The following is a 21,196-nucleotide window of genomic DNA, read 5'->3' as shown; positions in this document are numbered from 1 at the left end:
TTAACGTATTTTCACTAGAATACAGTTCTATTTTCTAAGCTTAAATATTTTTTCTTGAATATTGTTTGCATAAGGTGAAGAGAATAAGATTTAAGTTAAGAAGAAATATTTAATTTTTTACGGAGTAATAAAGGAAGTTACTATGTATAATATAGTTAAATTATTTTATGAAATGAAAATAAGTTTTAATCAACAAAAGTAACTTATAAAACAACTACAAAGGGCACTAGGAAATCATTAAAATACAAATTTATTACTTATATATAGTAAAAATAATTTCAATAACTAAAAATCGATTCTAAACTAAAAATTTATTTATTTTTTATTATGAAAAAAATATGATTTAAAAACATAACTCCACTAATTATCAAAACCCGCCAGAGAATTTCAACTGTTTAGGAATCTTATTAAATATTATTTGATAGATGCGTGACACTTTAACTTGATTAAAGAATCTCAATGAAATAGTATAATGTTGGTTTAGTCCTATTACTCCTAGATGTATGTTGTTAATACATGGAAGTTGACATACTTCGTGTGTAATATATATATATATTAATCTTTTCGTTTGTGAATTTGGCCTAACAATTTTGAGTAGTGGGTAGGATGAATTATTTGATTTTTTTTGTTTTGTTTTTGGTGTTATACTTTTATGCAAATCTTGTCCAAGGAATCAAATCTTGTAGTATAATGTTATTGTTTACAATATTTATTTCGGATAGGCGGTAGGCCTAACAATTATAAAGCTCAAAATAGAAAAACATATAAATGCAAGTTTTTAAGGATTTAAAGTACATTTTATCAGCACCCAAAACGAAATATTTCACCAACCTATTCAATAAACGTCTTTAAAATATTAAAGAATTTGTCAAAAAAAAAAAATTATAAAAATGAATTTTGCTAACTTTATGACATTCATTATATAATTAGTTCTATGTTGTACAATGTACACGATATAACCTCACTCGTTTTCTTTGCTCATTTGCCGTGTTTAAATCTCTCCCAAAAGAAAAAGTAACAATAAAAATTTGGCTTGCTTGTACAATCAAAATTGATCTATTTTTACAAATTGACATACTTTAACATGATCTAGAGTGATTTTTTGTAATTCACTTGTACATTTTACAATATGGAGATACTAACTTTTGCCAATTTAATTTTACGGATTGAAGCCTTTTTTTTTTTTTTTTTTACTAAATCAAAACCAATTGATATGACTTTTGTAAAGTGGACTAATATTGGCTGAAAGCAACCCTTTGCATTTCTCAGTTCTTAGTCGTTATTAGCTTGCTTCAATTTTTTCCTTTTTTTCTTCTTAGGAAATAGGGGCCTAAACTCAGCCAACAGACCACCTGCATGGCTGCACCACCACAAGTCCACAATCCTATATAGCACTATTTAGTGTGTTGCTCTATGTACCGAAATTCAGTAAAATCAACAATGACGCAAAGCATATCCAACTTATAGTACAAACTCATAATTAGTGTTATTAAATCCAATGTTATCATGTAAAACATAGTAATCTCATAGATTGCAACCAAAGTTTAATAGTTAGAAGGAGGAATTCTTGGACTCTAACTGTTAGAGGCATCCCTGACTCGTAAGGGCATAATCGTCCTTTTACTGTGTACCCACTTGGAAAAAAAAAAAAAAAAAAAAAAAGGGAAAAAGACAGTAAAGTGGAATAGGACAGTAAAGTAAGGCTGGAGAAAAAAAGGACAAGTCTTTCTTCTCCATGCAAGTGTTAGAATTTTATGGGTAATTAAAGAACACAGCAAATTACCACATCAATTACAACATTGCTATTGAGTATTGATGAATAAACAGAGGTTCCTTGGTTTATATTATCCAACAAATCAAAATCAAAGTTTATTATACTTAATATCTAAAAGAATACCATCAACGGCAAATAGAAAGAAGGAATACCAACAATTATTGTTAGAAAATACCATCAAGGGTTTTTAGTATCTAAAAGAATACCATAAAAAATTGTTAGAGAATACCAATAAGGATTGTTAGTATCTAAAAGAATACCATCAAGAAGTTGTTGGTATCGTAAAAAGTACCATCAACAGCAAAAGATAGAACAAGAATAACACCAAATACTATAAAGGATTGTTGGTATCTAAAAGAATACCATCAAAAATTATTGGAGAATACCATCAAGTCTAGAATTGGGATTTCACCATCATCGCAGTCCGGAATCGAGATGTTCAAATCCAACAACGATCGTCTTTAATTGTATGGACTTGAGCTTTAATTTTGGCCAAAAAACGATCGTCTTTAACAGGAAAGTCATTGGAGATGTTCAACCAATTTAGAGATAGAGCTTGCGAAAATTTAGAGAGCATGGCGTAATTTTAGAGAGAGAAATGAGTCATGAAATTTTCTGAGTACTGTCATTTTCCCCCTTTTGATTTCTTTAATACCATGAGCTGTCCTTTTCCCAACCTTAGTTTTGGTTTTCCTTTTCATTTTTTTTTGTTTTGCAAGTGGGTACATAGTAAAAGGACGATTATGCCCTTGTTAGAGTCATCCATGACTCTAACCGTTAAAGTCCAATAATTCCTCAGTTAGAAGGTTGATTACAGAAAACATCAGTCTGAGATACTTTTTGTTAATATTCTGATGCGTATCCAAGACATCAATATCATCATTTTATTATTTTTATTTATTTTTATTGAGTCGTCTATTAATCATGAGGTTGAGTGGCGTTAGAATTAGTAGATTGATAAGATATTATTTTCTAATATTATTAAAAGATATATTTTGCTATTTAGGATAGGTTATTTGATATCTATATCTTATATATTTTATTTATCTTTTAGTTATCCTAACGGCATGGGATGTTTGCCTATAAATATTCTTTATTTTCATTATTAAAGGTAGAGAAGTTTTGAATTATGATCAATTCGTATGAATTGTTTTAGCAAGAGAATTGCATATGATATTTTGCTGAAAAAACTACCAATTTAGTTGTTATTTAGTCTTGGCTAGATTAAATAGCTTCATATCCCCAAAATTCTTGAAGAGTCCATAGAAATACACATCAGATTCTTTGAGTTAGAAACCCTACTTTTAATTGTTGCAACCCAAGTATTTACAGAGTTTCCAAGTAAAGACTATGGAAGCACTAATCAGCAGTTCTTCTAGTTCCGCTATCTGAGGATCCATAGTTCAACCAAAATAATAAAAGTACTCATTTCATGCACATACAAAACAAGGAACTCTTGTAGATCAATGAACTCCTTTCTTACAACATAACAGTATTTGCATCATTTACATCTTCGGAACTTAAAGATTCATTACGCCATCTTATCATCTACAAAGGCAAAAGATCATGAAACATATATCCATGTCATTATCCTCATTACACCTCATATTCCCACCTCTATTAACAAGAAAATAGGAGCATCTCGAAGAACAAGCATTTTCTGGCTTGACTGGGCTGAATTTAATGCTCCAAAGATGGGAAAAGTGTGATAGGTTCACCTAGGCTTCCTAATCCAAGATTGCCAACTAATTCTAATATGCAGCTTCCAGATATGAACAAAATTCTGGAGATGCTGTGACTGTCTGAGTTGAGAAAACTAAAGGAACTGCTTCAACCAATTACAGTTCTCTGAATCCTTCTCTAAGTCACTCTTCATTTTGTTGACATGATCCAATGCTTGCTTCATATCCATCTGTTCTAATGGAAGCTCAGCAAACTCTTTCAAAAACTGGTGAGCCCTTGCTGCACCCTGAGAGACAGCATCGGGATCAAATTCCCTTTTCCGTTTCTGTCCCACCTGAAATGTGCATCAAACAAGTTGAATAACATACTTTTTTAACAGATACTGGGTAATGTCAAACATCATCACACAAATACTTGAAGTGACCACTATCTGGTATGTTGGAGTAAACTTCAAGACACGTGGTACAAAAATCATAAGACTACGCCACAGAAATAATCCAATGATAATTGAATATATATATCTTAAAGGTACATGCTCAAATATTGCCTGTTTCTCATATTTACTTATTTAGTTGTATGCTCCACCAACTCAACATTACAAATCAAAAAAACATTAAAAAATCTTTACTTGCAAACTTCACATATAATCCTAACAAACCTCCTCCCTCCACTTCACCATATCTTGGTGCCTTGGTCGTGTTTGGTTGATGCATACACCTCAAATTCATAAATCTCCCACATATTCCAAAAACTTATCAGACCAAAGTTATCTACTAAGTTAAATACTTTCCTCATCTTTCCTCAATCTACTCAACTTCGACATATCCTGCACAATTACTTTAATAGAGAAAACCTCATAAATCTTCCTCTAACTAATAAATAATTTCAATCCACAAATCCAGAATCTCAAACACTTTATTTTTCTTTGGCATCTCAAACTTTAGATATTCCGCAATTTCTGCCTATTATTTCCAAATTCTCACTTCTACATATTCTGCCCAATTAATATAATATAGAAACCTTGTAAATCTTCCTCTAACTACAACTTATTTCAATCCAAAAACCCAGAATGTCAAACACTCTTTAAGTCTTCGGCATCTCAAACTTTTGATTTTTCACGTCTTCTCCCTTGTATCTCCAAATTTTCAATTTGTACATTGTCTTTATGATCTATATCTCTCTATATCCTAGAATTACTTGAATCTTCTCATGTTCAAATTACTTCATTGTTGGAGAATGAAAGTAACTTTACAACTTTTATTTTCCATGTGAACAATACACATTCTTCATAATTTAGTGTTTTCAAAGATGACTGAATTCGTGCATGGTCGTTACTAGTCAAAAGAATAGGAAGATTAACTAAATGTTCTGTATATCGTCATAAAGAAACAAATGATTTTCATGTAAGGCATAACGAAGGAAATTGACTCATTTGTTGATTAAGACAATAATTTTAATTGTGAAGGAGATTGAGAAATTTTTATACTCAACCTGTTTCGAAAGATCAACAGCATTTATTGTGGCAGGGGAGAAGTCTTCCAGCTCAGCAGCCTTTTCTCTTGCTAGGGATACAACCGATTCAGGAAAATTGGCAAATTCAGCAACATGAATGCCAAAACTTTGATCACAAGCCCCTGGTTCAACCTGACGATAGCAAAAGATGAAATATATAGCTCTGAGTTCATGTCATTTAAAATAAAAAGGTAATAGAATAATGACAAACTTATAGTTGAAAATTTGAAATGAACTACATAAAAATCAGCATTTTAATTTTATTAATACCAATTCAAACACAATTTGAGTCAATATATTTACAGTGATAGTGAAAATAACAACACACGGGAAATCAAAATAGAACAATGAACAAAGGCAAAACAATAGAGCAATACCTTGTAGAGCATGGTCAGCTTACGACTTGAAGAATCTATGTGTGCACTAACATGATAATTTGCTACACCAATAATCTTTTTATTTGAAGGTTCACCCTCTCTGTTATCATGTGCTAATGCTGTGAGTTCATGGAAGTGGGTAGCAAACAAAGTAGGTGCCTTGATGACATCAACAATGTGCTCACAAATTGCCCAAGCTAGGCCTGCACAAGCAAAATAATTATGTTCAAATGACACAGCATATACCTGCTCAAGATGACTTGGCTCATAGAGCAAGATAAGTGTATCCGCGATTGAGAATGATATGTGACTGTGACTGGGTAAAGATCCAATAGATAAGAAAACAACCACGAGCCTTGTTTTAAAAGCTTGAATGCCTGATTGCTGTTTAACAATCAATTATAATTGTATTTACAACACACATATCATTCGTATAATATTTTAGAAGATACAGAGGAAAAAACAAAACTCAGGAATAATTTATAACTACAAATTATAATATGGCCTACCAAGCTCATAAACAAAGAATCATAAATCAAGAATTCAATTTTCTTTACTCTTCTCCAATTTTCCTGCCAGGATGAAGAATCAATTATGCAAACTGCCAAGAGCCTGGTCTAGAGTCTAGACATACAACTGGCAGGAGGGAACATCATACAAAAGTGTAACCCCCCAGGCCTCAAAAAAAAAAAAAAAACCAAATAGATTGCAAACCCTCAGCCTTCACATTTCCAATCTCATTTGGAAAACTACAGTCCTAAAGTGTGTGACGTTTGGGTGCTATCCTAATGTCTAACTAGCTCTGAAAAAAGAAAACATTCTATTATCTTTACAAAGGCAAAAGGTGAACTGGTTAAAAAGAGAAAATCATACTACAGCTATTATGTATCTCTATCATTCAAAGTCATCCATGCAACTTCAAGGCCTCATAGGGAACTCCCAATCCTCAACCTATTCACTAACATCTATACTCTTGTAATGAATTCATTGACTTAAGCATCAAAACAGAGGACTTTTGAATAAAAGCGATGCATCAAGGGAAAAAAGATGACTGTGAATAAGCTAGATGCAGCCTTGCCAATCTTTCAAGAGGAATGGCACTCTCCCAAAGCTACAAACTAATGACTCATCACAATTAATCACTCATCACTATAGTCAACATGGCAATCCTTCTCTTATTTATAGTACTACTCTATCAAACTCACTTATCTTCCTCTTCAAGACACTACTAACAAAAGTATATTGAACTACTTAACATGCCCCTCCCCCTCACATAATTTCACAGCAAAATCATGCTGAAATTAAGCAGATCTAGAACCGCAGCAATTTACAGCCAATTTTTTCTGCAAGCAAGTACTGTGAAAATTACCTACACCAGTTTTTAAGACAAAATTGACAATTACTAGTTTACAGGTGTGCAAGCTGTGAAAGAAGCATTCCACAGATACAAGCCTATCAAGTTACAAAACATTGGCTTAGTGATATGGTTGGTGGGATCAAAATGCACAAAATAAGATCAAGCAAATCTATCAACAATATGCAATATAAACTTTATCATGATAAAATGAATCACAAATAGATAAGACTAACCAAATCCATCATAAGTAGATGTCCCTCGGCCCAGCTCATCAATAATTATCAGGGACTTGTCAGTGGCTCCCTTCAAAATTGATGCTGTCTCAAGCATTTCTTGCATAAAAGTGGACACTCCTCGCAACTAGAAGAAAGAAGAGAATAAGATTACGATGTTCGGCATGGCATTAAAACACTTTATCTTCTGCTATTTGCCCTAAATTAATGGTCCAACACTACATATTGGCGTGCATTGCATTGTATTCCTCTTTCCAAACACATGAATGTTCCAGTTTCACTTAGACTCATTCCCACAAGATGTCTTTACATCAAGATCCATTTCTTCCACAATATTGATTGATTTTGTTCTTTCTGACAAAGTATTTCATTTATTCTTGTCAAACTGATACAATTATGACAAAAAGGAAATTTAATATTTATGATTGTTCATTCAAAATTAAGTGTCTTAAAAGGTTATGCCAGCATTACCAAGAGTGCGCTATGTTCTAGTACATGGAACATGTTTAGGACATTGTTCACAATCTAGCTTTGTTAGACAAGTCCACTAGTTTACCAGTGTATAATACACCATGTTACCAATTCACATGTTCCAAATGATGGTTTGGAAGAGAAGGCGGCAAGGGTAGGTGGGGAAAGGGATGAACATATTATACAACATTAGTCTATACGCCAGTAAGTCAGATTAAGGTGCTGTTAGTTAGAAAGTTTGTATTTGGAACAGACAATTCATACTCCACTGATATACAAAATAACTAAAAGCTGAGATATAAAAGAAATTAGTTTAGTGGGAAATAACATGGAATGAAGGGAGAAAGTATTAAATTTGACATTTCAGAACACAAAGACATTCAGTCATGTGACTAATGTGAGCAAGTAAATTTTAAGTGCTATCCTTTGTTTTCATCCCTCAATTTTATTTTATTTTTTTTTTTAAAAAATAAAGAAATGAGCTAAAAAGTAGAATCCCAACATTCTGGATGATAAAATGCATATAATTTAAACTCATATAAAACTCACTTGACAATCGCCAGCACCAACACGAGCAAATATGCAATCACGAACAGAAATGGTGGCTCTGTCACAAGGAACAAATGATCCCACTTGTGCCATTAAAATATTTACACCCACCTGAAGCAGATATATATAATAAAATAAAAGATCAACACCTGAGCTCAGAGACATAATATCACAATCAACTGAAAATGTTTCAAATTCCAAGAGAAACCAAGTGACATTCATTAGGCAATACAGAAAAAATAAAATAAAATAAAAAAATAAAAAATTCTCAAAATTTATGAAATATATGAGAACTTGGGGATTGATAGGATCTAAACTCGTGTAAAAGTACCAATTTACTTGCCTTAAAAAACAAGAGTATCAATTTACTTTTTCAAAGCTGTATTGTACAGGTGGATACTATATAGGAAGTAATAAAGTTGTAAGAATCAATCAGCCTGCAAAATTATGATCACCTGTCTAATGAAAGTGGACTTTCCACCCATGTTCGGCCCAGTGATGATTTGGAACCAGCTTTGTCCTCTGACCTGTTACATTAGGAAATTCAATACATTAGCTAAACATATGCTTCATAACTTAATCTAGCAGACTGGCAAGAACTACACTCACAAGTTTACAGTCATTCGGTATGAAATTCACCCAATCCTGTGCCTCAACACAGGGGTGTCTACTTCCTTCTAATATGATATCTCCAACATCCTGTGGTAGCCAACATTTAAAAAGCATAATGAATGCTCCTACACTTTCTAAACTTCACAAAAAAAAAAAAAAAAAATGAATGCACGCTTACTGATGGAGTTATGTCTGGTCTAGTATAGGGAGTAGGACAGCTTGTAGCCAAGTCAGCAAAACCAAGCAAAACATCGAGTTCAGCTAGCAATGCAGCTAAAGACTCAAATACCTGCATATTCAAAACATCCTTAATGCATAGATCTATCCTAAGAAAGAGGAAAACAGATAAATAGATCATGCCATACCTCAGAAAATGTAGCAGCAGTCTGAACCACTCGCTGTACTAGTTCCTTTTGGCAATTTTTGTACTCTTCAAGTATCCTTTGATACTGATCCCCTAATTTTTTGAGTTTTGAATTTGTAAATTTGACACCATCCTTTCGTGTTTCTAGTACAATAAACTGTGTAGTAAGCTTTTTTCTAATTTTTGGTTCCTCCTTCTTTGTTATCCTAAATACATGTCCAAATTGTGTACCCTTTTCTAGCTTTAGAACTTTATCAGTGAGATCAAGATCATCAGCAGTTTTTTTATGAAGACTATCTATATTGCTCTCGAGTGACTCTTGTTCCTCTTTCAGTTCAAGAAGCCTTGAATCATAACCAGATGAGATCATATATTCACCATTCTCAAGTTGATCAAGGTCAACAGAAGTCTCAACAAGGGCCACAAACTTGTTTAGGTGATCATCATCACTACATATTCCAAGGGGCTCGAAAAACCTTTCCTTGATCAGTGCGGAGAATTGCCCTTCATATTTCTCAAGAGCACTTTTTATGTACGGTAGTCTTATGCTTGACTGGAAAGCACAAACAAAAAGACACATAAATACAAAGATCTATATGCAAGAAAGCAATTATAGGAATTGCAAGTATAAATATAAAAGAAAAAGGCCCTCATAAATTACAAATAGCAGTAATCTAATCTAAACAAATTTTAGGCTCTTTCAATACAATGATGTTAAATTTTAATAATTTAAATACAAAACAAGCAAAAGTTAAAATGTTCAAATAAAAGTAATGAACTGTGCCAACAAATATTGCAAGACAATGAAAATAAAATAAGAATTTGCCAACCTGATAAAGTTTTACAACATGATGCAAACCAGCTTTTTTCTTCTGAAGATTGCGTGTTAATCTATCTATATCAGATATTCTTTTTAGATGTTGTCTAAGCTCCTGACGAAGTTCTATATCCTCCACAAAAGCTTGTACCAAGTTCAGCCGATCATTTATTTCATTAACATCCAATAAAGGCTGTTTCAGCCACATGTGAAGCAACCGTTTTCCCATTCCGGCAGTACAGGTTCTATTCATCAGACCAAATAAGCTAAAATTTTTGTTAGCATCATTTTTGCTCTCCATAACATTTAATGCTCTCATAGCAGCAGAGTCTAACCTCATGCAACTGTCAAGATTATACGGCTTAATAGTAAAGTTTCCATAATTGGTTTCATCTGAAAGCATTTCTGCATAAGATAATAAGGCTCCCAAAGCAGCAGGAGCAATTTCAAGTCCTGAAACTAGATCCCGAACTGGCTCAATCGAACCTTTTACAAGCCTTCCAAGATCTGGCACCAAATCCCTTGCCTTGAACTCATTTTTTTTCCTTTCAGTTACCATCACACCACATCTTGATAATGCATCAAGCAACCCCCTTCCTTCAGTAGACTTCGCAACATCCACTGGGAGAAGGCATTCCCTGCAACCAAGCCCTACCAGAGCTGATTCCACATTTGTGAATTGGCTATCATCAAGAAATTCAGCCAAACCAACCACTCTCTTGGTAAGGTCAATGTAACCCAATCCAATAGTACAACCATTTTCCCTGAAGTTCGGTAACAATGCAACAGTTGCAGGAGAATCTTGCATTTCATTATTTGCAAATAGAATGTCTTCAAAACTTCCTAAGTTTCCTGGACTCCCACTCTTCACAAGCCTCCAGTTAGAGCCACTACCCTCATAAAGCTCAATTGTGCGGTCTGTCCTTTCTAAGAGTAAATCACGAGCAATTGTTTCAAACATACTTTTACTTACAGTTACGCTGGATAAGCTATCAGAACCATTACCTAATTGTCTAAGGGCAGTGGTAGTGTGGTAATAAGTTTTTGCAACAAAAGCTGCATTTTCTCCATGGGCAGTAAAATAATCCTGTTTCAAGTGCAGAATTTCTTAGTCCAAGGTTGGTAACAGACCAATCTTAACAGTCATTTACAATGTACCAGGAAAAAAAAAAAGACTTTAAGAATGAAAATCAACTTCAGGAGTATTGGTGTATGAAGCAAAGATGAAAGGGTCATGCTTTTAATGTTCACGGATTACAAATTTAACACGCTTATCATTTTAATACTATTTACTTTACATGCATGACCAAGCAAGGTAAAGGTAAATGCATCTATAAGTTCCTACATCCAAAATGCAAGCACTGTTAAAAGCATAATGGTGTGTAAGGATGGATTTGGCTCTAATTATGATCCCAGACTTTGCAAGAGTATACAGGAAATACAGCTTGAATATTTTTCCTTTACAACTTTAGGTAATAGTTTTGGAAAAATCAGCACTTGAAATAAGTATCCGTCTAAATATTGTAGAACACAAAGCACTTCGACTAAATTTTGAACTTGTATCCCTTCCTCCTTCATTTTTACACAAAAAAAAAAAAAAAAAAAAAAAAAAAAAAAAAAAAAAAAAAAATTAGACAGTATCCCTTGATAATTTATAAAGAATAGATTCAATGACTAACTGATAATTAGAAACCCCACGTATTATAACTTAAATCGAAACCATTAAGTGAAGGACCAATTATACAAAAGATGATAATTGAGAATGTCGTTACTCAAATTTGTTGTTAGATAACTAAGTCACCAACAATCAACGAAAAAACAATACTTAATTGGCATTTCTATAACGGCCAATTAAGTGAAATTGGGAATTTTCGCAATTGGTTATAATGAGTTTGATTGTGTTCAAAAGTCATAAGGATCATCTTACTAAAAATAATGTACAAGGAGTAAAAATAATCAAATGAATAATATTTACACCTATATTTTTTATGGAAAACCTAAAATAGCACAAATTAGTGAAAATCAGTGTAAAACCCTAACAATTCTGGAGATAGTAAAAACATAGAAACTAACCCGACGATCGAAAAACCGAACAGCTCGAGAATCCTGGAAGCAAAACAGATAAATCCACATAAAAACACTAAAAAAAAATACATAATTTAGCAAGAAATTGAAATAATTAGACAAGATAAGGCTCACCTGAGGTACGGTTTTGAAAAATGACAAAAACCCTTGAGCCTGCTTTGCATCTAAAATTGATACAAGTATAAAAATTAAATCAAATGAAATAATTCATTCAGAAATCATTCAATTAGAAATCAAAATAGCATATATCATACAGTACAAAACCCAGAAAATTAAGAATGTAAAACAATTAAAAAAAGGGGGAAGAACAAAAACAGAATTAGGGTTTTACCGAGCTTAAGTTCAGGGAGTTTATTTTGATCGAGAAAATGCAAATCGTCGTCCATTGATGATTCTTAGTAGGTTAATTTTAGCAGGAGAGAGAAAATGGCGAAAAAAGTCTGAAAATTGAGGGTTTTAAATTTTGGAAATTGATTTTAATGGAAGAAGCAAATGTTTTTAGGGAGAAATGGGTCGTTTTTCGTATTGGCGGGAAAAGAAACGGCGGGTTTTCGCGGGCGGGAGTGTAACACCTCATGGATATGGATTTAGATTTTCTCTTTATACCCTGTTCACTCCCTCTTATTTTTGTTGAATTGAAATTATTTAATTTGAATTAAAAATTTTATTAACAAATTAAAATTATATTTACTGATTCAATATTATTTTCTCCATTTTTTTAGTTGTATCATTTTGATTTTTACATAATTAGGGTCTATGTAATAGGAGACAGATAGAGAGAAAAAATAATTGGGGTATATGTAATAGGAGATAGATAAAGAGAATTAATTAGTTAAAAAGGAAAGTGATGTATCTAAATTGAAGTTTCCTTATTTAGAAAGTAATGCATCTAAAAAGAAATGAAGGAAGTACGTAATATAATTCTTCTTTAAAGTTACTACTCGTAATTTTTACTAAACTGAATTATTTTTTTTCTGATTATATTTTTCTTTACTAAACTAAAATTATTTTTACTGAATATTAAGAATTTATGAGTATTTTTTAAAAGGTAAAGTGAACAGGACCGCCTTAGTGGAATTTTTTTCTTCCCCTTTTTTAATCATAATTAGGCCTTGTTTACTTCACTTTACTTTTAGTGGATTAAAATTATTTTTATTTATATGTTATTTTTTTTATTGAAGTTACTGATTTAAAATTATTTTACTGAATTAAGGGCATGTTCTGATTTAGTGAACTGAATATTTTATGAGAGAAGGAAATTAAGAACTGAACTGAACTGAAAATAAGTTTATATAAGCTTCCAAGTGGAGCCATAAAATCGAGTGTATGAGTTGGTTTCTAATCAATTTTTTTCGTTTAAAACATACTAATTCATTGTGCCTATGCACAAATGATAAATCCTACGGAGTACCACTTTAGATTTGCCTAGGTCATTTTAAACCAACTTTATTACAATTAAACCTCATGTATTTAAATACTTGAAATTTTATACTCCATTTTAAATACTTGCTCCATTTCTCTATGGGCGGAGTTTTACGAGAAATTGGAGAAAGTAATAAAATATGGAGGTAGTGGGGTAGGTTGAAGAATAAAAAATACTACTTCCGCTTTATATTACCCGCGACAATTTCCTAAAATGGCCGCTTCACATTACTCGCAACATATATTTTTCTTTCCTGATTTAGTAAGTTTTTTGCTACAAAATGACAATTTACCTTTAATTTTTTTTAAAAAAACATCCTAATTAAATTATAAATCTATTCTTATTACATTAATCTCTAAGGTTAATTAAATTTACCTTACCACCACATCAATCATCATCAATACCAATAACTATATATATATATACTAAAAGACGTATCAGCAATGACATGTATCATTTTATTAAAAAAATATTTTGAAAAAAATCTTATAGAATACATAAATAAAAGATAACAAATTTATACACAAATAAAAGATTTGATGTATATTTCCATAATATATTGTCAACTGTATAAACATAAGTAAAAAATAAATTAGATTTTTTTTTAAAGAATTTGTGTCAAATATTACAACAAGGATTCTATTTTTTTATTATTTTTATTTAATTATATATTAGAAGCTCCAAGAAAGTAATTTGAATATCAAATATTAAAAAATTACTTAAAATAAAAGATTTGATATATCCTTCCAAAAAAAAAAAATAATTAGCAACTTTAAATTAAGCAAAAAAAGAAAAGAAAATAAAAGAAAGAAAAAATCTTAACATAATTTTAATGTCCTACGTTTTAACAAATTCATTTGGTTAATAAATGATATCAATGCAATTTGTTAGTGAAATCAAATATATACAAAAATATATGCATTTTAACAAATGCGTATTTTAAAATTATGTCTTGCTAGTGGGCAGTGGCTAATTATCACCTTTTATATACACCCGAGTGCACACAGAGATATGTGTAGGCAAAAGTAATTTTAAAGAAAATATATTGGCTAACAGGCTCCTTCATAAATTAAGCAAATATTTAAACAAAATTTTTATTTTATAATTAAATGTAGTGTTAATATGAAACAAGTATAAAAAAATAATCGTGCATGGCACGGACCCTAACCTAGTTCATCCTAATTCATTCCCCTCCTCCATCTACATTCAACATCTTCCTTCATAAGTTTTCTCTCTCTTCCTTCATAATCCGCCACCTTCAATGGCAACCACCACCATCACCACCGCCACTACCATCGACCACCACCACCACCATCTTCAATTGCAACCACCATCTACATCGCCGCCTCATTTTCTCTCTCTTCCTTTGCCTTTTGTTTCCTCATTGGCGATGAAACACAAATTTGAAGGTTTTATTGTCAAATTTAACTATCAAAACTGATGGTTAAATTTGACTAATTAAAGCTTAATTGATGATAGAGAAGGGTTTGTGGGTTCGTCGAAGGGTTGTTCGTAGTTGCTAGGTTCGTGGGTTTTGATGGAGGGTTCGTGGGTTTTGATGGAGGGTTATGAGTTCGATTGCTGGTTCTAGGTTTTGATGGAGGGTTTGTGGGTTTGGTTTTGGGGTTTTGATTGTGCTGGGTACGGTGGGTTGCTACGGCTGGGTGACGCTGGATCCGTGGGTGGTGTTGGGTGCGTCGATGGTGTTGGGTGGTTTCGGTGATGCTGGGTGGTGGTGGTGGGTGGTTTCGGTGATGCTAGGTGGTGGTGGGTTTTTTTTAATTTAATTAAGGTTGAATTTGTTTTTCCTTTTTTTTTTTTGGTTGGATTAATAGTTAAGCATATATTCTTACTTTTCAATAATCATGATTTCAATCTTTTGGCTAGGAGTCCGCAAACATGTCCTTTGTTGCGAGTAACTTGAAGTGGAGGTAATAGTAAAAATCAAAAGTAGTTGAGAGAATTGAAGGAAAGAGAATATGAAATTAATAAAATATGTTATATGTTAGGTCCATTAGTTGAGAGAAATGAATTAGATATTGTAAAAGCTTTCCAAATAAAGAAATGGAGCAAATATTTATAAACAGCCGAAAAAGAAAAGTGGATCGAGTATTTAAAAACAGAGGGAGTGATGGAGAAATATTTTCCTTGCCTATTTTTTCCTACCTCTACGCCCAAGTAAAGGCCCATTGGACCCTTTCTCGTAAAATAAAAGATACTGCACTTATCGCAAGATGTTAGGGCTTGTTCAGTATATCTCTATGTAGTATTGTTAGGCCACTTTTTCTATTTGGTGAATTGTGATGTGATATTGTTCCTTCGATCAGTTTTCAGAAATTATTATTCAGTCTAATTTGACTTTTCATATATACTTACCTTGTTTCTAAATAAATGCATTAATAATTTGATTTAACCTTATTCATATATGTATCGGCTATGATTATGACTATGACTATTTTTTCTTACTAATACGAGTATATAGAAAACAAAGTTATGTAAATATGTTATAGGAATTGTACCGTCTAATAATGTATACTTTTAAAAATATCAACTCGTTGTAGGCTTGTACTCGTAGCCACTTTTACTATTGAATAATCAATTATAAACATCATGGTCAATATCGTGCATTCGTGCAGTAAGATAATGCATGTGTAATGTCACATGTGCATTTATTTAGAAATTAAGGGAGTATACTCCAAATCTCTGAGAATCGTTTATTTGTTAAGTATACTTTGGATGATTAAGAACAATTTCTATAATTTTCCAAGATGTTTACCTTAGGAACAATAATACTGCACATTTTGTTTTCTACGTCATTATTTATTCGCTGTACTACTTGTACAATAATGGTATTATTATCAAGATCTTGAAGGGTTCAAATACACTATCTCGATCACTCTTTTGTCCCATTTTATATACCACTTTGATATCATTATTGTTCACATCATTCAATATACCCTTTGAAAGCAAAGGCCGTTCCTTCTACGTAGCCTTCTTATTTGTAAATCCTAATTAAGTACATCTATCTTTCATTTGCACATAAAATATTACTTATATAAGTGTAAAAATGGATAAAATAAAAAAAAAATAATAAAAAAACAATACAAATCATAGAATATATCAAAGTAGCATTGAGAAAGAAAACAAATAATACTACCAAAAGTTATTATATTTATTGAAAATTTATTACCTTATGATTGATAATATGAACCATTGAAAATTATAATCATTAACTTACGTATAGTCCATGCATAAATTGCAAGGGCTTGAAAATGGACGAAATCTATTTTAATTTAACATGACAAATAATTTAAATATTACTACAAGAAGACCAACTAGCTACGTACTTTCTCTATCTGTTTTCTTTTATTACTTATAAGTTACAACATAGCTTCAAGACACGGTATGTATGTACACGATTTATGGAGGAAATTATTAGACAATGTAAAAGGACAAGTTAATCTAAAATTATTTACAGACATAATATTATACTTAATTTAATCCTTTTTATTTCCAATATATATTTAGATTAGTTTGATAAAAAATGTTCTTTTATCTTCTCTAATCACCTCTTACAACTGAATTACAAGAATATACATTGATGTTCGTTGTGTTGCAAATAATAGAAATAAAACGGATCGGAGGAAGTGCGATAATCATTGAGTCATTAGGACCATGTAGGCATCTCATTCTCACGTGAGCATTAGCTCATCTTGATTGCTAGAGCATTGTAGAAGGCATAATAATCACAAACATCAAAATCTTCTAGATGAGAGATTGAGAGCTAGTAGTAGTAGTGTGCATGTAACCAATTCTATCAACTAACTTGGTCATACTTGGACGGCTATAAAAGCTGCTACAACTGAATAATACCGTAACTAACCAAAGTAGTTGTTTCATTAGCCCAATTTTGAGTGGTGCTTCACTATAAATAGGAAAAGTTTTGTGTCTTCTTTTGCAACTAAGGAAACATAGCTTGTTCATTTGTTGATTATTTCAACAAGTACCATACGTAAACTTATTATGTCATATTGTAATTTATGTAATGTATAGTTTCAAATAATTATATAATAATAAAAGTTACTCCGTATTTGTATTTGGATAAGGTTCATAAAGTAAATGAGTCCAAAGAGTGGCCACATGCATAGGGTTTATCCATTGTGTTGACTATTGGATCGTAGACAAGTCTCCATTGTAAAACATGCATAGAAGTTTTTATATGAGCTCATATCAACAAACCTAGATTAGGAAATTTTTGTAGTATATGCTTCAAGAGAATAATTGCGAAGCTTGGAGAAAATTCAGTGTGCCTATCGTGCATCCAAGTGTTAAGTGTTAGACGTATGTGTTTTTGTACTTGTTGTGCTCACGCATCACAGCAGCAAGCTGCCACTGCCGAGCATGCTGAGCAGCAGCACGCTGCGCCACAGTAGCAGCAGCTTGCTGTGTCTCCTCTGCAGCACACTGCCGTCACAGAGCCACAGCAGCCCACCACCAGCTCCACGGACCAGCAGCAGCATGATATGGGCCGTGGATTTAGGGAGAAATTCCCGTCCGTTTTGCTTCGTGACTATGTCACTCACTCAGTTTTTGCTAATAGTCCGTCTCCGCCTTCCAATCAGTCTTCAGGTACTCCTTACCCCTTAGCACATTATATACATTATGACAAATTTTCTGTGAATTATCGGACATTTATTTCAGCTGTTGTACAAAGCAAGGATCCGAAATCTTTTAAAGAAGCTATGCAATCTGAAGGGTGGCATAAATCCATGAATGAAGAAATTAGGGCTCTAGAAGACAACAACACTTGAACCTTGGAGCCTCTTCCCCCGAGAAAAAGGGCTCTAGGTAGTCAATGGGTCTATAAGACCAAGTTTCTTTCGAATGGAGGCGTTGAGCGTCTCAAGTCTCGTTTGGTGGTCTATGGGAATCATCAGAAAGAAGGTGTCGATTATGATGAGACTTTTGCTCCGGTTGCTAAGATGACAATGGTGCGAACTGTTCTTGCTATTGCAGCTGCAAAGAATTGGGAGCTACACCAAATGGATGTTCATAATGCATTCCTTCACGGGGACTTAGATGAAGAGGTCTACATGAAACTGTCGCCAGGGTTTGAAAGCTCGGACCCTTCTTTAGTTTGCAGATTGCGAAAGTCATTTTATGGTTTGAAGCAGGCTCCTCGTTGTTGGTTTGCTAAACTCACTACGGCCTTTAAACAGTATGGTTTCTTACAATCCTATTCTGATTACTCCTTATTCACATATACTACAGGCACTACTCAAATTACTGTCTTAGTGTATGTTGATGATCTGATTATTTCTGGGAATGATTCCGCTGCATTGACTATTTTTAAGGCTTATCTGTGTGATTGTTTCAAGATGAAGGATCTAGGTCCTTTGAAATATTTGTTGGGGATTGAAGTGGCTCGTAGCTCTGCAGGTTTGTTCTTGTATCAACGGAAATATACTCTAGATATTATTTCCGAAGCGGGTTTGTTAGGCGCCAAGCCTAGTGGTTTTCCCATGGAGCAGAACCACAAATTGGGTCTAGCCACAGGTGCCCTTATCTCTGATCCGGAGTCATATAGACGGCTTGTTGGTCGTCTGATTTATCTTATTGTAACGCGGCCTGATTTAGCATACTCGGTCCACGTTTTGTCTCAGATTATGCAGCAACCATGAAGTGAATATTGGGATGCTGCATTAAGGGTGGTCCGATACTTGAAGGGGACTCCTAGACAAGGTATTTTATTGAGCTCTGATTGTGACTTAAATCTGCAAGGTTGGTGTGATTCCGATTGAGCTGCTTGTCCCCTCACTCGACTATCTTTGTCTGGTTGGCTTGTCTTTCTTGGTAAATCACCTATTTCGTGGAAAACCAAAAAACAACCAACGGTTTCTCTTTCTTCATCAGAGGCCGAATATAGGTCTATGTCTTTCGTCACTAAAAGAGCTAAAATGGGTGAAGGCTTTGTTATTAAGTCTTGGAGTTCAACACCCAAAGGCAATTAAGTTGTTTTGTGATAGTGAATCAGCTTTGCATATTGCAAAGAATCCAGTTTTTCATGAACGGACAAATCACATTGAGATTGATTGTCACTTTGTTCGTGATGCCATTACCGAGGGGTTGATTTCTCCATCTCATGTTTCGACATCTTCACAGCTTGCGGATATTTTCACAAAGGCTCTCGGGAAAGCACAATTTGATTATCTTCTTTCCAAGTTGGACAATTTTTATCCCTATGCTCCAACTTGAGGGGGGTATTGAGATATTATCGTATGTTAGTTTGATTTGATAGAATATTTCCATATATTATCTTTTCTATTTTAGTTATTTTCCGAAGATCCTACGATATCTTTTGATACTAGGACTAGGATTTGTAACGATTATATATTCTCGATTGTGATTAATGAGGAGGCAAGCAATTATCTTTCTAATTCTTCAGATGTACACGTCAGCATACATATACATTGTGAAGTATGTAGGATCGAAGCTAATGATGTGAACTAGCTTACGCGTAGGTGTATAAAATGCTTGCTTTCTTTTTAGTGTACTTGATGTACTGTATTATTTGGGGAAAAAAAAACTTGATTTAATAAGCTTTCATCGTTTAAAACTTAGAATGCCCCCGACCCATACTGCCATTGCATGGATGCACTTATTTTTCTTATATGAGAAGAGTACAATAATTGATCATAACAATTTCAGGTGTGTTCTTAAACATATTATATACATACTCAATTAAGAAAATAAAAAAATGCCTATAGAAATTATATTTTAGTTTTTTTTTTTTTTTGAATAGAGAAAATTATAACTAGTTAAATAGCTAGTTGAGTTCATATTCTAAATGCTATATAATAGCCTTAATAATTCTATTAATTGATTATTTCACTGCTGGCGACAGCACTAGTTGTTAACTTCTCTAGATCATAGATATATAGGATCAACTAATAAGTTCAATTAGTTGAAAGGTGGATCGGAGGAGAAAGAATGAAAGTATTTGATTGGATTATTGAAAGCTCAGCTCATTCATTCTTGAGTTTACGTATCATTATCTAGCTTAATAAGTTAAAGCCTAGGGAAGATATCGAATAAGACTACAAGAATATGAATTAAATTTTATCTACATCATTGAACATTTGAAACATTCTCTAACTCTCAGCACCAAAGAAGGGCAAAAATACATATAATACTATATATATTCCTAGAAAATACCCGACCAATATCTATGCATAAATTTGGAATTTTTGAAACAATTACAAGAATTTAGTGTCCTTTATAATCTTTATCATTTCACTTTAATTTATCAAAATTTCTTTTATTTTTCAAAATCAGTATGTTTAGTGTGTAGCTGACCACACGTTGTGGCTATCTGCTAATACACAAGTAACCCCACTTAAGTAACCCCTCAAGCAACCCCACTTAAGTAACCCCTCAAGTAACCCCCTAGTAACCACTAACCAAGTAAGTAACCTGTAACACCCCTAGTAACCCCTAACCAAGTAAGTAACCCCTAATCCTACACCAACTCAAAGCCTTAAACTCCACCACACCACCACACCCCACGCCACTAGCCACAACCCCAAACACTACACCACCAACCCCTAACCCACGCCACCAGCCCATAACCTAAATCCACCCACCTAAAACCATAACCCAACCCACCCTTACCCTTACCAAACCCGAACCCACACCCAAAACCCACTAGCAACAACGCTACCACCAACACCTGTAACCCTAGCCCCGATGTACAAAAAATATTAGTAAAAAATCGCCCAAAAAATCATCAAATTCTTCGAAAATTTTGGAGTATAAGTTACCTTTGCATTTGAGAACAAATTTCCGTACGAGTTTATTGTTCTTTACCTCATTCCATTCAAATTTTTCTTCAATTTGTTCTTCTGCCAAAATAGGGTTCGTATTTGCAAAAATTCTAGTC

At 33.1% G+C, this 21,196-nt stretch overlaps 1 protein-coding gene across 1 annotated transcript; it reads right to left on the bottom strand.

Annotated features, from left to right (window-relative positions):
- Positions 1-3,254: 3,254 nt before the first annotated feature.
- Positions 3,255-12,300, bottom strand: LOC145568567 (DNA mismatch repair protein MSH2-like). The gene is made up of 13 exons (XM_081627987.1): positions 12,166-12,300; positions 11,949-11,998; positions 11,823-11,855; positions 9,763-10,836; positions 8,934-9,485; positions 8,747-8,857; positions 8,566-8,655; positions 8,412-8,483; positions 7,957-8,067; positions 6,937-7,063; positions 5,347-5,549; positions 4,949-5,101; positions 3,255-3,791 (listed from the first exon to the last, which is right to left on the bottom strand). The coding sequence occupies exons 1-13, from the start codon at positions 12,218-12,220 to the stop codon at positions 3,591-3,593; spliced, it is 2,832 nt and encodes a 943-aa protein (XP_081484113.1). The 5' UTR covers positions 12,221-12,300; the 3' UTR covers positions 3,255-3,590.
- Positions 12,301-21,196: the final 8,896 nt, after the last annotated feature.

The sequence above is a fragment of the Chenopodium album genome, chromosome 11 (genome assembly GCF_948465745.1).
Source record: "Chenopodium album chromosome 11, dcCheAlbu1.1, whole genome shotgun sequence".
Classification (NCBI taxonomy): Eukaryota; Viridiplantae; Streptophyta; class Magnoliopsida; order Caryophyllales; family Amaranthaceae; genus Chenopodium; species Chenopodium album.
Note: the sequence above shows the minus strand (reverse complement) of the source record. Positions and strands in the feature narration are given on the sequence as shown.

Excerpts from the sequence above, each read along its gene's own strand:
- LOC145568567 (XM_081627987.1), bottom strand. The coding sequence starts at position 12,220 with ATGGACGACGATTTGCATTTTCTCGATCAAAATAAACTCCCTGAACTT. Across the intron at positions 8,858-8,933 it reads CTGCTGCTACATTTTCTGAG|GTATTTGAGTCTTTAGCTGC; the intron begins GTATGGCATGAT and ends TTGAATATGCAG. Across the intron at positions 7,064-7,956 it reads TTGGTGCTGGCGATTGTCAA|TTGCGAGGAGTGTCCACTTT; the intron begins GTGAGTTTTATA and ends TCTTTCTTCTAG.